Below are 14,324 nucleotides of genomic sequence, written 5' to 3'. Positions count from 1 at the left end.
TGCTACTAGGAATAATCAGGTCATAATTAAATGTTAAAAAGGAAATTGAAGGCATCTGGGTAGCGTAGTGGTCAATTCCGTTGCCTACCAACATCCTGGTTCGAATCCCCGTGTTGCCTCCGGTTTGGGCGGGAGTCCCCACAGACACAATTGTCCGTGTCTGCGGGTGGTGAAGCCGGATGTGGGTATGTTTCTTGGTTGCTGCACTAGCACCTCCTCTGGTCAGTTGGGGTGTCTATTTGGGGGAAGAGGGGGAACTGGAGAAATAGCATGATCCTTCCACGTGCTACATCTCCCTGGCAAAACTCCTCACTGTCAGGTGAAAATAAATGGCTGATGACTCCATATGTATTTGAGGAGGCATGTGGTAGTCTGCAGCCCTCCCCGGATTGGCAGAGGGGGTGGAGCAGCGACCAGGACGGCTCGGAAAATGGGGTAATTGGCCAAGTACAATTGGGGAGAAAAAAAGGGGGGGGGTTGGAAAATAAAATGTAAAATGATGATTTGAAACTGGGCAGCATGGCTGAGGAGGTAGAGCAGGTTGTCTAGTAATCAAAAGGTTGCTGGTTCGATCCCTGGCTCCTCCAAAGAGCATGTCAAAGTGTCCTTGAACAAGACACTGAACCCGTAACTGCTGCTGATGAGCAGGTTGGTGCCTTGCATGGCAGCCTCCACCGTCAGTGTGTGAATGGGCGTAGGTGAGGCATACACTGTAAAGCGCTTTGAGTGGTTGGTACACTATACAAGTGCTGTATAAATGCAGTCCATTTACCATTTCGAGTGAAACTGAAGAGTAAAATTTAAAATGCAAAAGCTTAAATGAAAATGCTCAAACTGAAAGTTTGATGAAATTGAAAATGGTAAAGGGGAAATGCAAAGAAAATTAATTGTTTCTTTCCAGTTAAGTTTTCAGTTTTACGCATTTCCATTTAAGCTTTACCATTCCCATTTTGAGTGTCATATTTTTCCCTTTTTTTCTTATTTCCACTTGCCTTTTTCAATTTCATCTTTTACAATTTAAGCATTTGAGATTGAGCATTTCCATTTAAGCTTTTGCATTTTAAATTTCATTTTTTTCAGTGCCACTTTATATTTTCAAATGATCATTTTACATCTTAAGTTTTCTTTTTAAAATGTAATTATGGCCTGGTTATTCCCAGTAGTGAAATAAAATAATAATCTACTTAATTTGCTCTCTTTTAATTCTCTAGTTGGGCTTTTATTTTCAATTGTGACCAGGTAAATCCTCCATAGTGGTAGGTGGTGGAAGGGTGTATTAAGGTAAGGGGATAGATTATGATTTGAATAATGGCCTTGGGTCAATTCCAAAACAAAGTTAGATGTCACTGCCAGGAAACAAGGGGAGAGGATGGAGAGACAACATATAACGGGCTGTAGTTTTTTGTGTTGGCTGAGGCTGACCAATCATGTCCACTAGAAACACAAGTTTTTTTCTTTTCTTTTTTTTTCTTTTCTTTTTTTTTTTTTTTTTTTTGCTGGTGGGAGGAAACCAGAGCACCTGGAGGAAACCCACACAGACACGGGGAGAACATGCAAACTCCACACAGAAAGGACCTGGAACGGGCTGGGGTTCGAACCCAGGACCTTGTTTCCGTGAGGCAGCAGCGCTAACTGCTGGGCCACCGTGCTGCCTTTTTTTTTTTTTTTACGTCAAATCATAAATGAAGGGGACAACAGTCCCAGGAAAACTGTGGTGGAGTGAGCAATTGTGAGGGAAACACACTCGTGCAAGTCTTTCAGTCTCAAGGAGGTGAAAGTGGAGAGCGTGGGACTTTAAAATGCCGGGTCTGTTTGAAGCCTTGCCCGCCCTTTAATCCCCACCTTGTGACTACTGCCTGTGACACAGTGTTAAAGTCCAAACCTTTTCTCCCTGCCTCCCTCCAACTACTGTGTGTGTGTGTTAGCAGAGTGACAGCCAATCCTCGTCATCCGCCTCTCATCTCCTCCTCCCCTCTCTCCTCCTCTCCTACCGTGACGCCCGCCCTCCCTCCCATGTTGCTTTGAGACAGATCCAGCCAGTTTGTGGCGGCTGGGTTTAGACTGTTGAGGTCTTGGCACAGGATGGCTCACTGCTCACTGGCTAGTTATAGACCAGACATTACAGGACCTGTGCGGCACCCTTTCTGAGGTGTGTGTGTGTGTGTGTGTGTGTGTGTGTGTGTGTGTGTGTGTGTGTGTGTGTGTGTGTGTGTGTGTGTGTGTGTGTGTTGGGTCTGTGCAGTGCTGTCTCTCTCACTTGTTTCCATTTTGGTGACAAGGGGCGCATTGATGGGATGATGTAACCCAGATGGTTCGTCAATGCAGGACAGACTTGGTACAGACTTGATCGAAACAATTCTTATGGTGGCATTGTATTTTCTTTTCTTTTTTTCCCCCCATTAATGAATATAGCATTTCTATCAGTCAGTCTTTGGTAGCTTGTCATTTCCTCCGGCCTATACCCCAGGCAGGTGCATTTTCAAAGAATACAGTTGAGCTAAAGGGTATGTACGTATACACATTTGTCTGGGAGCTGTTTTTGGTGTCTCTAAACTATGGAGAGATCTGAGTGTATGTCATTTTATTTTCACTTTTGTCAAGGAGTTTGGTTGCCTACTGTTCCTTTTAAGGAGTTCTGCCATAATAATAATAATAATTATCGTCATCATCATCATCATCATCAGTGTATCTTTATGAATGGGGTAAATCTTATTGAGGAATGCAACTGTTGTTTCCTCAGTTTCTTTACTCTGCCTTCCTCTCTCTCTATGCAGTGTTTCTGTGTTGATTTGGGCCGTACCTATATGGCGTATGTGAGTGTCAGCGGAGAATTCTGCCAGGCTCAGCACCTCGCCTTCGTGGACAAGTGAATTGGCCGCCCCCTGAGGGACTACGCTACCCAGAAACCCCCCTGATTGCCAGCACACTGGGAACCCCTGACATTTCCAAAGGCCCTCTGGGATACTGCGTAGTCCTTGGCCAGACTGCCCTGCTCTGTCCCAGCCAATAAAGAGAAATCTTTTCTTACCGCTTTCTCCTCGAAGAGCCAATCACAAACAGCTCTCCTGAATGGGGTAAACTGATTGGATGACTCCTGGATAGTCAACCCATCTTTATTTTTTGGTTTTGTATGATTTCATTTTTTACATCCCGGAGTACTGTGGACTAGTTCATCCTTTTTGTTACTCCTCTTTGTACATCATCCTGTAGTTTTGCACCTGTTGGTTGTCCGCCTCACCCATTCTTCTCCACGTGTTGTCATTTTTATTTATTTTACCTTATTTTTTTTAAGAATACAAAAACCAACTAGAAGTCCTTGCTGACATCTGAGCCAAAAGTCGCCTTCGTTTTGTAAAAGAGTATTGTATTGTAATTGTTTTTTAAGCCGTCTCGCCAACATGAACCGCCCCGCTGCAGTCGAGATTGCCTACGAGTGCATGAGGTTCCTCATCACCCACAACCCCACCAATGCCACCCTCAACAAGTTCACTGAGGTATGCCCCTGTGTGTTTTTGTCTGTGTGTTTTTTGTTTTTGTTTTTCTTTCCCCAAGTGTGTTGAAATGATCTCTCTACATCCATAATCTTCTTTTGATGTCTGGCAGGAGCTGAAGAAGTTTGAAGTGAACACACTGGTTAGAGTTTGTGAGGCCACTTATGACAAGGCTCCAGTGGAGAAGGAGGGGATCCAAGTCTTGGTAAGAATAAACACACACACACAAATGCCAGACATTGGGGCAGCCAGGTACCTTAAAGTTCTATTCTGTTGCCTACCAACACGGGGATTGAATCCCCGTGTTACCTCTGGCTTGGTCAGATGTCCCTACAGACACAATTGGCCGTGTCTGCGGGTGGGAAACCGGATGTGGGTATGTGTCCTGGTTGCTGCACTAGCGCCTCCTCTGGTCGGTCGGGGAGGGGAAACTGGGGGGGAATAGTGTGATCCTCCCACGCCCTACGTCCCCCTGGTGAAACTCCTCACTGTCAGGTGAAAAGAAGCGGCTGGCGACTCCACATGTATCAGAGGAGACGTGGTGGTCTACAGCCCTCCCTGGATCGGCAGAGGGGGTGGAGCAGTGACCGGGACAGCTCAGAAAAGTGAGGTAATTGGCCAAGTACAATTGGGGAGAAAAAAAAGGGGGGGACCCAAATGCCAGACATTGGCTTGGATGTACAGTTACCTATGCAAAGGTTCGTATTGGGTGTTATGTTTTTGTTTATCCCGAACCATCAGAAACCCCAAGAGCCTGTTGAATTTGCATGAAATCAGGATCAAAATGAAACATAAGCTTATCTGTGAGCACCTAGCATACAATTCTAGGATAAAATACATGGAAAATTAAATGCTGTGGAATTTTTTTTTTTTTTTTTTTGGTGATTTTAATGTGTGGAAAATAACAGTATTTTTACAAACTAGGAGTGAACCAAGCTAATTTCCCCTTATTTACAGTGCACATTGACCAAGTGACCACGTGTGTGCAAATTTACATGGCCAATTAATCTGATTCTGACACACACAAAAAAAACCCTATTCCACCAGGATCATTTTAAATACACTTGTGAGCAGGAAGGTCAACCAACTTTTTTTGGCCTGTCAACTGGGATGTTACCTTGAAATTTAGAACTCACCAGTCAAAATCTGTCTCTTCCCTGCCAAGTGGATCCTTTGATGCAAAGCTCATGCACAGGGTTTTTGCACATGTTTGCTCTGTCCTCAAGTGTCCATTCCCTACTGTGTTAAAGGAATGCCAGGCCAGATATATAAAACCTCACAGGGCTCCACCCTGCCTCACTCAGCATCTTAACTTTCTCACTCTTCATTTGTCTCTTTCCCCATCTTACCACCTCTCTCTGAATTTTCCACACAGTCAGTTGCTCTCGCTGTCTTCATCAAAACATTACAGTCAAGTTTGTCCCCTGTGGAGTTTTGCTTTTTGTACTGTCCGTTGAAATAAAGCCAGTCCCCATCCTTGTTAGTGTCTCAAAAACCTGAATGCCACACTAGTCCATAAAATTTGATTGTAGCAACTGAAGTCATTTTTTTAAAATTCAGAATCGTTGATTAAAATTGTTTTTATTGGGAATTGAAAGAAGAGAGAATGTAGTTGGAATCTGTGTTGAATCACCGCAGAGACATTAGGTCAGTAGGGGATGAGAGGCTCAGACAGATAGAGGATCAGGCTTACTGCCAACACAAGCACTCTGTGCTCGAGGATCAGCCCATATTAGACACCGATTGTGCCTCTCATGCTTTGTGTCCTCTCCCCATAGGACTGGCCCTTCGATGATGGCGCCCCACCTCCCACCCAGATTGTGGATGATTGGCTCAACTTGCTGAAGACCAAGTTTCGTGAGGAACCTGGCTGCTGCGTTGCCGTGCACTGTGTGGCGGGGTTAGGCCGGTGAGTGGTATACTGCAGGCCTTGGTTACATGCTGGGCTGCTAGCTGGTCATGGGGTTGACTTTTGTGTTGGTTTTAGCCACTGATAGTGTTCCTTAGCTTCTTAGCTTGTTAGCAGGGTAGCAGCACAAGCATGTTAGATTATTAGCCTTTAAAAGGACTATTGAACTTTAAAACTAAATCACTTTCTCTCTTTTTTTACCACCCAGCATTCATTTTATTTGTATTTGGTACCTTTTGTACCTTCTCACTAACCAGACCATGAGCCACTTAGTATTGTCTTAATGGTCTTATGTGGTTCTGGCTGTAACCCCCATGGATTTTTTTTGCTGTCCATTTGAACTCACCTGATCCTCTTGTTACTTGGCCTGCTAGTATTAGCCATATAACATGGTGCTGTTGTTTGTTGGGGGGTTGTGTTTTGCTTTGGATCAGAGTCATCATTTCATTGGCCTCTCGTACCCCCCTAAACGTATACCTCAGCCTTATCCTGCTAGGGTCACACAGAACACTGATCCGTTAAATGTTCCAGGTGTCTTATATAAAGTCTCTTCCTCCCTTATAATCCCTTACCACCCTCCTAGTTGATTTCTGTCTCTCTTAGTATTGATCAGACAGCTCAGGTAATCTTTGCCTGGAGTGTTAAATGACGGCACACCCTCTGTGTCTTGTGTATGTCATCTTTATTAAGGACTGGTGATTCATCCCAGGTCTCAAGTGTTGTCCTGTCCTCTGCTGCAGAGCTCTGTATATTGAAAATGATCTTGTTTACTCCTCTTTCCAATTCTAAAGACACAAAAGAACGCACTCCTCCTCTCTGTCACTCTAGATAAAGGACATTTTAAGTGTGTGTGTGTGTGTGTTGTCCCCTTGTCATGAGGTTGCACATTCTGCTCCTCACACTTGAACCAATGGGAATTACAAATGAGTTTTGTTCATTAGCAGCACAAAGTGAGAGGAAAACATGGAAAAAAGCAGAAGCGCATGACACAGACAAGCTTGTGGGAAAACGTGTTCTCTGACCGCAAATGCACAATGAGCCAATCATTTCTGTGAGGCTTCCAGCGCTCAGCCATGCCATGGCATTCCAGAGGCTGTATGATTACCAGTCTTTACTGCTGTTATCTGGGCCCTCGGCCCTACCATGGTCTAGTCCCCCCATACCAGTCGGCATTCTCCCAAGGCTCCCAGTGTGGGAGGCTGCTGCCTGTTATTGTTTCTGGTGGTTGCTGTTTGTTCTTTTCACACTCCTCTCATCCCCCCCTCTTAAAATCTGTTTTGTTCTCATTTTTGCTATCCTTCCTTTCTCACGCTTTGTCCCTCTTTTTTTTTTGGAGACAAAACATAACACAAGGAAAAAAATTCTTTTAGCTTTGAGATTTGACCTGCCAATTTGTGGAGAATTGTTTTTTTCTCCCGCTTTCTTTCTCTTCTGGTGAGAAAGTTGTCTTACTGTAACTTATCGCGGGTGTGTGTATGTGTGCGTTAAAAGAAAATGAGAGGAGAGACCAAGAGTGTGAGCGTGATGCCCCAGCAGGGCAGCAGTGAACCTGTGCTCCCCTGTTGATTTCCCAGGCCCATTTCCCAAGTTCCACCCCCTTCACCCCTTATAACTATGGAACCATGTGAGCCTTGGCATTTAGCTCTCTTATCCCTTCTCCCACTCTTTTTTTTCCTTCTTTTTCACCCTCCCCTACAACTCTGAATTCCTCTGCTTGATCTTCTTCTCTTGGATGTCTTTTCTTCTTTCAGAGCTCCGGTCTTGGTGGCCTTAGCCCTCATTGAGTGTGGGATGAAATATGAGGATGCAGTGCAGTTCATAAGGCAGTAAGTACCTTCACTTTCTTAGGCTTTATGACCCTGGTAAAAAAAAACAAAAAAAAAACAAACAAAAACCTTTAATCTACATCTGCAATGGTTACCGCTTCCGCGGTGTAAACCAGGTAATTGAGTGCCATGCAGTGCTTAGAATATGCAGGTTCTCCCTCCAACCACTCACTACAGCAGATGAGTTAACTGATTAATGCACATTCAGCCAAAGGACCCAGCAGTCAGTGAAATCACCTGCTGCAATGATTTAGTAAGAGGTAAAATCTGCTTACAATGGACCTTTTCTAAAACAAAAAGAAGAAAGAACAAAAGGCCGACATACTTCCACTTCATCTTAGTAGAGTGTAGGTATTGTCGACTGCATGACTATGAAAAAAAAAAAACTGATTTAACCGAGGGTCACAAAATGCTAGCAAAACTGAAATATGCCGTTTGGCTTGGTTAGCCAGTTAGTGTTTTTTGACCCACAGTCAGATCACTTTTTATAGTGCAGATGCCTGGCAACAGAAATATAAAGACGTGTCGGTGACACCACCAGATGCTGATACACAAGTGATCACAGACAGAAAAGTTGCTTAACATGGCTGGTGATGGGAAGAACCGATCTTTACGTACGTTTGCCATGCCATAAGAAAGCTCTGGTAGCTCTCCAATGTCAGGAGCTAACATTTGTGTGCATATCTGGATGAAGATGAAAGAAAATGGGGAAACGCCAGCAGTCATGGCACCCCATCCAAATATATATATATTTAATATGAGGTGGTGAGTTTGTCACTTAATGCTCATGCTAATTTTGTCAACTTTTATTTTCTGGGCAACACATTTGTGAAGCAATAAGAAATCGAAGTCTTTGAAGATCTAGAAGGTACAAAGTACAGTCTTGTTGGATCTCAAGCATATAATAAGCCTTACCTCACAAGTACATATGTGGTCTGTGTAATCGGGTTTGAGCTTTGAGACTTGGCTGTAGTTTGTGTCTATAATTCATTGATGCTGTTTATGCCCTCCATTGCCTTATTTGGGGCCCATCAGTTTATGTTATTTCCTCTTGTCTCCTTCTGTAGGAAAAGACGTGGAGCCTTCAACTCCAAACAGCTTCTTTACCTCGAGAAATACAGACCCAAAATGCGTCTGCGGTTCAAGGATGCCAACGGCCACAACTGCTGTGTGCAGTAGGCTGTCTGTCAGTGTGTCACTCAATGTGCATATAGAGGGGAAACTATTCCAACAAGGGGAGATAAAAATGAAGAGAAAGCTATCAGTAATTTTTGTGATGATTTGTTAACACACTGTGTCATGGCTAATTGATCACAGAGAAGCGAGCGAGTGATCGAATGATTGAATCCAGATCAAGGGATCCACCAGCCGAACCAATGAATGAGAAAGGTCAAAGCACACAGATAGGCCCACCTCCCGGTTACTAGTGTTCAACCAAGGGGCCAGAATTTTTCGACTCGAGTCCATCCTGATACACCCCACCCCACCCAGATTTCGCCGTGGGTTAACTTTTCCATTTTGTGTATTTTTATTTTTACACAAGTTCCACAATGATGGGGGGAAAAAACAACCTCATAAATGTTCAATATTGATTTTTATTTCTATTATTGATATTGTGATTGGCCCGGGGTTATGTACCTTTTCTTTTTCTTTTTTTTTTAAAGATATTTTAAACCTTTCAGCACATATGACAGTCCATTTTGATGTTTCTCCAAAAGGTTCAACTAAAAATGCAGTAATGTTCTCTTCCCCTTCACTTGCTTAAAGTCACTTTAAGTTTAGGGGTTCTACTTATTTTTGAATATGTCCGCTATATTTATTCACAAGCTATTAGTGTGGCAGTCTAGAGTTTGGCAGGGGTAAGGACACTTTATCCTTTTTTTTTTTCTCCTAGAGCCATGTTTTTTTTCTTTATTCCACTTACTGTTTTTTGAAATCTTGCGGGAGTGCAATAACGAGTCCACCTCAGAAGAGCCCACCAAACCCTACTGGCCGTCCTATACACACACACACACACACACACACACACACACACACACACACACACACACACACACACACATGCATACACACACATACATGCACACATACACACACACCTTCTTCTCACTTTGTCATAGAGGCAGTTGAACACGGGGAGACACTTGGTGATTCGCACAACAGGTACTTTTTTCCCATTCACTAAGGCTGCTCACTCCTTTTTAACGGGTTTACAACAGGATTTCCCTTCACATCACTCATTAAGACGCATACAGAGCCTAAGATCCAACTGTTAAACCCTTACTCTCAGTCTGAAGGAAAAGAGGTGGAAAAGAAAGAAAATGGTCAGTTTTTTATCATTGTACCCATTTTGAAGACATCCCCAATTCATATTGGTTCTTAAAGATAAATAAATTGAAATACAAAGCATGTGTCACTTTTGTTCCCTACACAGACACTGGCACACGTAGACTGCAACACTAATCTCTACTGAAATTGTGTGCGTGTGTGTGTGTGGTTCTGATATTAATAGTTTTGAGTTGAAATTTAATCATATGAACAGGAAGTCGTTTTTATGGACAGAGTAATTTGTCAATGGTGTCCAAAAACAACAGCAGTACCAGGTGCCCTCTGGTGTTCTCAAGCAGAACTGATCTTTTGATAAAGCCTATCAATAGGTGTTTGCTCCCTGAATCAGATATTTCCGTCACTTCCCTTGTCGTCGGCCTTAATAGAAAACCTTAATCGTGTCCTATTTCCAAATGGACCTTCGGAGCGCCGATAAGAAGGTCAGTGTTTATGTGGGTTACCGGTTTGATACATGAGTCATCATCACCTGAGCGGCAGCAGACGTCATCTGACTCGACTGAGTCATTTTCTACTCACGACTCGTATCGACAGGTGGATGTGCGCCCCCTGCTGGCTCGGGCCCGTCATCACCGGAGAGGCGGCGTGAGACAAGTCGGGACATGTCTTCTGCGGGGTAAAATACAGGATAGGTGGAGACTGGAATTTGGTGAAAGTCATTTGATTGTTCCTTCTATTTTGTAAGGCTTTTTTTTTTTACTCAGTCCATAAGAAAACAAGCCAGTAAAATTGAGTCAATTTTGTGTCTATGCAGTCATGCAGATCAATGAAGACGAATCGATTCCAATAGGCCGACATCCTGGCAGCAGAACAAATGGGGTGTGTCAACATTTGCATCTTTAGCGCTGCCACCGAGTCGGTTAATGAATACACATTGTAGCTGTTGCTGCGCCGTTACCATGGTCCATATCCCAGCTGTGCTCGTCCATTTTGAGATTTACAACCGCAGGTACCTGAAGTCTGGACGAGGCTTTTGTTTAGTTATGCTAAACACAGCTGAGCCCGTGTTCACCGAGGCTGCGCTGAACGGGTCAGGGAGACGTCCGGAGGGGTTTCATTGGCGCAATGGTTGTCACATAAACGTTGTTACCCTACAAGCGCAGCCTAGTTAAGCGGCAAGGTTTTATCTGTTGTAAAATATTGATCTACATTTGGCCCTTAAAACCCCCCAAAACAAACTCAAGGTGAAGTATGCCTGTGGTGCAACTTCCGTTGCAAACAGAATAAGGGATCGTGGTTTGGAAGTGGGGCAAGCATTGATTGCACATTTTCAATGGACTCGCGTACGTTTACATATTGCGGTATTTACCTAAAATCCGGGCCGGACGTTTTAGCGTTGACGTTGTAAAATAGATACTTTGCGTTTCAGCACAGTTAAGGGCAGTTTATCTGAATGATATTTTTAGCTATCCTGCAAATAATTTCGAGCCCTTGCACATGGCTCGCGCATTGACGGTGGTCACGCTGGTGACGTCGGTCCGTTATCGGTTTCACGCGCGGGTTAACATTTGGAGGGCGGAAACTGTTAAGATGACGTCATCCGGGCGAAATGGCTATGAATATGGAGCTCTGGGTTGCACAGTGAGACTGGGCCCTGTCGTGGCATCTAATAAAAGAGAGCAGTGCTTTTGGCCTGCTAGGAGGTAAAATGGGAAGTGGAGAGGAATAGGAAAAACGAGACTTAATGGCAGGAGGGAGAATTGAAAGAAGCGAGAGGAGAGAGAGGAGAAAGGCCTATTGTAAGGAGGGACTTTGTGAACGTGAGGAATGAAAACGGGGACAAAACCCATTTGGTGTGTTGTAGCTGGTGTCCAGCTAGGGGCAGGACGGAGCTGTATATGCAGTTGGAAGCAAGTTAGATTCGTGACAAGGGAGAAACTGGGTTTCAGTTTTACTGGTGGGACAAGGACATTTTGCCAGCAGAACTGTGTTTCCTGAGCCAACTTAGCCAGAGAAGACATTGCCAGACTAATTTAACTTTCACTAGCCCAGGCTGTCTGGCGGGGGCGCAGGTGGGTGCATCTGTCCTCTGTTAAGTTTTAACAATACTTGTGCCAGTAATACACTTTTACGGTTTAAGTTTTACCATGGCTTGATGGGAGCACTTAGATCTCAAAGAGATTGTGTATAGGTGCCAAACAAAAGTCGAAGGCAAATACATTACAAGTCTTTTATGATTTTTTTTCTTACAAGAAAAAAAAAATATCACAAACTTAAACAAGATTTGAGCAGCATTCCTCAGTGATCTCATTGGTAAGCACTGCCATAATCCAAGGGTTCTGTACAATGTCATATAATAGACTGGCCCCAGTCAAAGATCTGATACCCAGAAAACTATTGGTTGTGTTGTTCAGCAAGATGAAGAACAAGCAAGACAATTCAATTCATATAGAAAGGGAGTGGCGCCACAGGATGTTTGCAGACCTGTGCCGTTTTCAAGTGCAGGCCTTATTTTTGGGGGCTAAGGTGTCAACACCAAAAACAAAACTGCCTCTATTTGTTCATATAGCTTTTGTGTATGTGGGTTGGGGGGGGGGGGACTTGTTTCAGCCACTACCATTCGTAAGCTCTCAAGCCAAAAGATTACACGTGGTACCTATAAAACCTTATCAATCTAAAGTCGTTCCCATCAAAATGTCTCTTACACTTTGAGTTGGTACAAACACATGAAATCAAACCTCTGGGATCATAGGATCTCCTCCCTGGTTTCCTGTTAGGTTTATAATTGATTATAGTATTTTGTTGATCACTTTTGAATTAGAATTTAGTCTGGCTACACACACGTACTCTCATAAAATATTTTCTTACATAAAATGCAAATGCAAAAATAGACAATATTAAATAAATTAAATAGAAACTTAAATAATGACATACAATGAACAGAGGAACTTCTAACATCTAACAATATAACAATAAAGATTAAAGAATATATAGATTAATAAAAACTTTTTTGGAAAACTATGGTGTTCAAAGGTGTGCTAATGGTTCAGAAAATATCCCAAAATAAAGTGCTTTAATTTATCATTCTCCTTAAAATCTTTGTTTCCTGGAGGCAAAGTCATTTGTGACGTCATTGTAGGAGATCTCGCGACCAGCTGTATTGTTAATGCTTTAAGTGCCAGTCCACTCAATCTCTCTCGAGCCATGGAAGATCTAAAGTATGTTTTTTTATCAATTTCAGCAGGGGGCCTGTTATGTCTGCACACATCGACAGTGCTGCATTTGATTTGGTGCTGTTCTATTGTGCTGGGATCGATTGGTGATGCCTGCGGGCTCTGGGTTGTTTGATCGGGTCTGCCTTTGATGCTGTGTCAGTCTAAATAAAGAATGCCACGGAGAGTTTGTGTCGAGCGACAGCGCTGTGTCCTGACGTGATTTCTAAATACAATAGGGCCTCGTGGGGGCCCCCTTATGGCGCGCTGGCCCTAAGCGACCGCTTAATTAGTTTATGCCTTGGGCCGGCTCTGATCCCGACCCATCGTCGTATGCTGCCGTCATCGCGTCATCTGCTGTCATCACGACCGTACGCGAGTTCATAGGTCGTCGGAGAGGTGGGTCAAGAAGTGCACGGACGTGTGATGCTAGCGGTCTTGTGCTAGGAAAAGAAAAAAGAAAACAAAGAAAAAGCGATTGTGGACCCGTCCGTGGGTATTACGAAGAGGACAATATGGGCCGTCTATCCTTCAAAGAGAAGTTGAGGTAACGAATGTGTCCATGTCAAGAAAATTAGCCTAATTAGCCTAGCTAGCTAATGTTAGACACGCAAACGTTACAAGAAAAAAAAAATATCACAAACTTAAACAAGATTTGAGCAGCATTCCTCAGTGATCTCATTGGTAAGCACTGCCATAATCCAAGGGTTCTGTACAATGTCATATAATAGACTGGCCCCAGTCAAAGATCTGATACCCAGAAAACTATTGGTTGTGTTGTTCAGCAAGATGAAGAACAAGCAAGACAATTCAATTCATATAGAAAGGGAGTGGCGCCACAGGATGTTTGCAGACCTGTGCCGTTTTCAAGTGCAGGCCTTATTTTTGGGGGCTAAGGTGTCAACACCAAAAACAAAACTGCCTCTATTTGTTCATATAGCTTTTGTGTATGTGGGTTGGGGGGGGGGGACTTGTTTCAGCCACTACCATTCGTAAGCTCTCAAGCCAAAAGATTACACGTGGTACCTATAAAACCTTATCAATCTAAAGTCGTTCCCATCAAAATGTCTCTTACACTTTGAGTTGGTACAAACACATGAAATCAAACCTCTGGGATCATAGGATCTCCTCCCTGGTTTCCTGTTAGGTTTATAATTGATTATAGTATTTTGTTGATCACTTTTGAATTAGAATTTAGTCTGGCTACACACACGTACTCTCATAAAATATTTTCTTACATAAAATGCAAATGCAAAAATAGACAATATTAAATAAATTAAATAGAAACTTAAATAATGACATACAATGAACAGAGGAACTTCTAACATCTAACAATATAACAATAAAGATTAAAGAATATATAGATTAATAAAAACTTTTTTGGAAAACTATGGTGTTCAAAGGTGTGCTAATGGTTCAGAAAATATCCCAAAATAAAGTGCTTTAATTTATCATTCTCCTTAAAATCTTTGTTTCCTGGAGGCAAAGTCATTTGTGACGTCATTGTAGGAGATCTCGCGACCAGCTGTATTGTTAATGCTTTAAGTGCCAGTCCACTCAATCTCTCTCGAGCCATGGAAGATCTAAAGTATGTTTTTTT

The 14,324-nt window shown here is 43.1% G+C and overlaps 1 protein-coding gene across 2 annotated transcripts in view; it reads left to right on the top strand.

Moving 5' to 3' along the window:
* ptp4a2b (protein tyrosine phosphatase 4A2b) overlaps positions 1-9,628 on the top strand; it is a 36,495-nt gene extending 26,867 nt beyond the window's left edge. For both annotated transcript variants that reach the window (XM_056298976.1, XM_056298974.1), the window contains 6 exons: positions 2,775-3,074; positions 3,386-3,494; positions 3,604-3,696; positions 5,270-5,400; positions 7,152-7,226; positions 8,294-9,628. In XM_056298976.1, the coding sequence (XP_056154951.1) occupies positions 3,070-3,074; positions 3,386-3,494; positions 3,604-3,696; positions 5,270-5,400; positions 7,152-7,226; positions 8,294-8,405 (525 nt within the window). In that variant the 5' untranslated portion in view covers positions 2,775-3,069 and the 3' untranslated portion in view covers positions 8,406-9,628. The remainder of the gene's footprint in view (positions 1-2,774; positions 3,075-3,385; positions 3,495-3,603; positions 3,697-5,269; positions 5,401-7,151; positions 7,227-8,293) is intronic.
* The last annotated feature ends 4,696 nt before the right edge of the window (positions 9,629-14,324 follow it).

The sequence above is a fragment of the Lampris incognitus genome, chromosome 18 (assembly GCF_029633865.1).
Source record: "Lampris incognitus isolate fLamInc1 chromosome 18, fLamInc1.hap2, whole genome shotgun sequence".
Taxonomy (NCBI): domain Eukaryota; kingdom Metazoa; phylum Chordata; class Actinopteri; order Lampriformes; family Lampridae; genus Lampris; species Lampris incognitus.
Note: the sequence above shows the minus strand (reverse complement) of the source record. Positions and strands in the feature narration are given on the sequence as shown.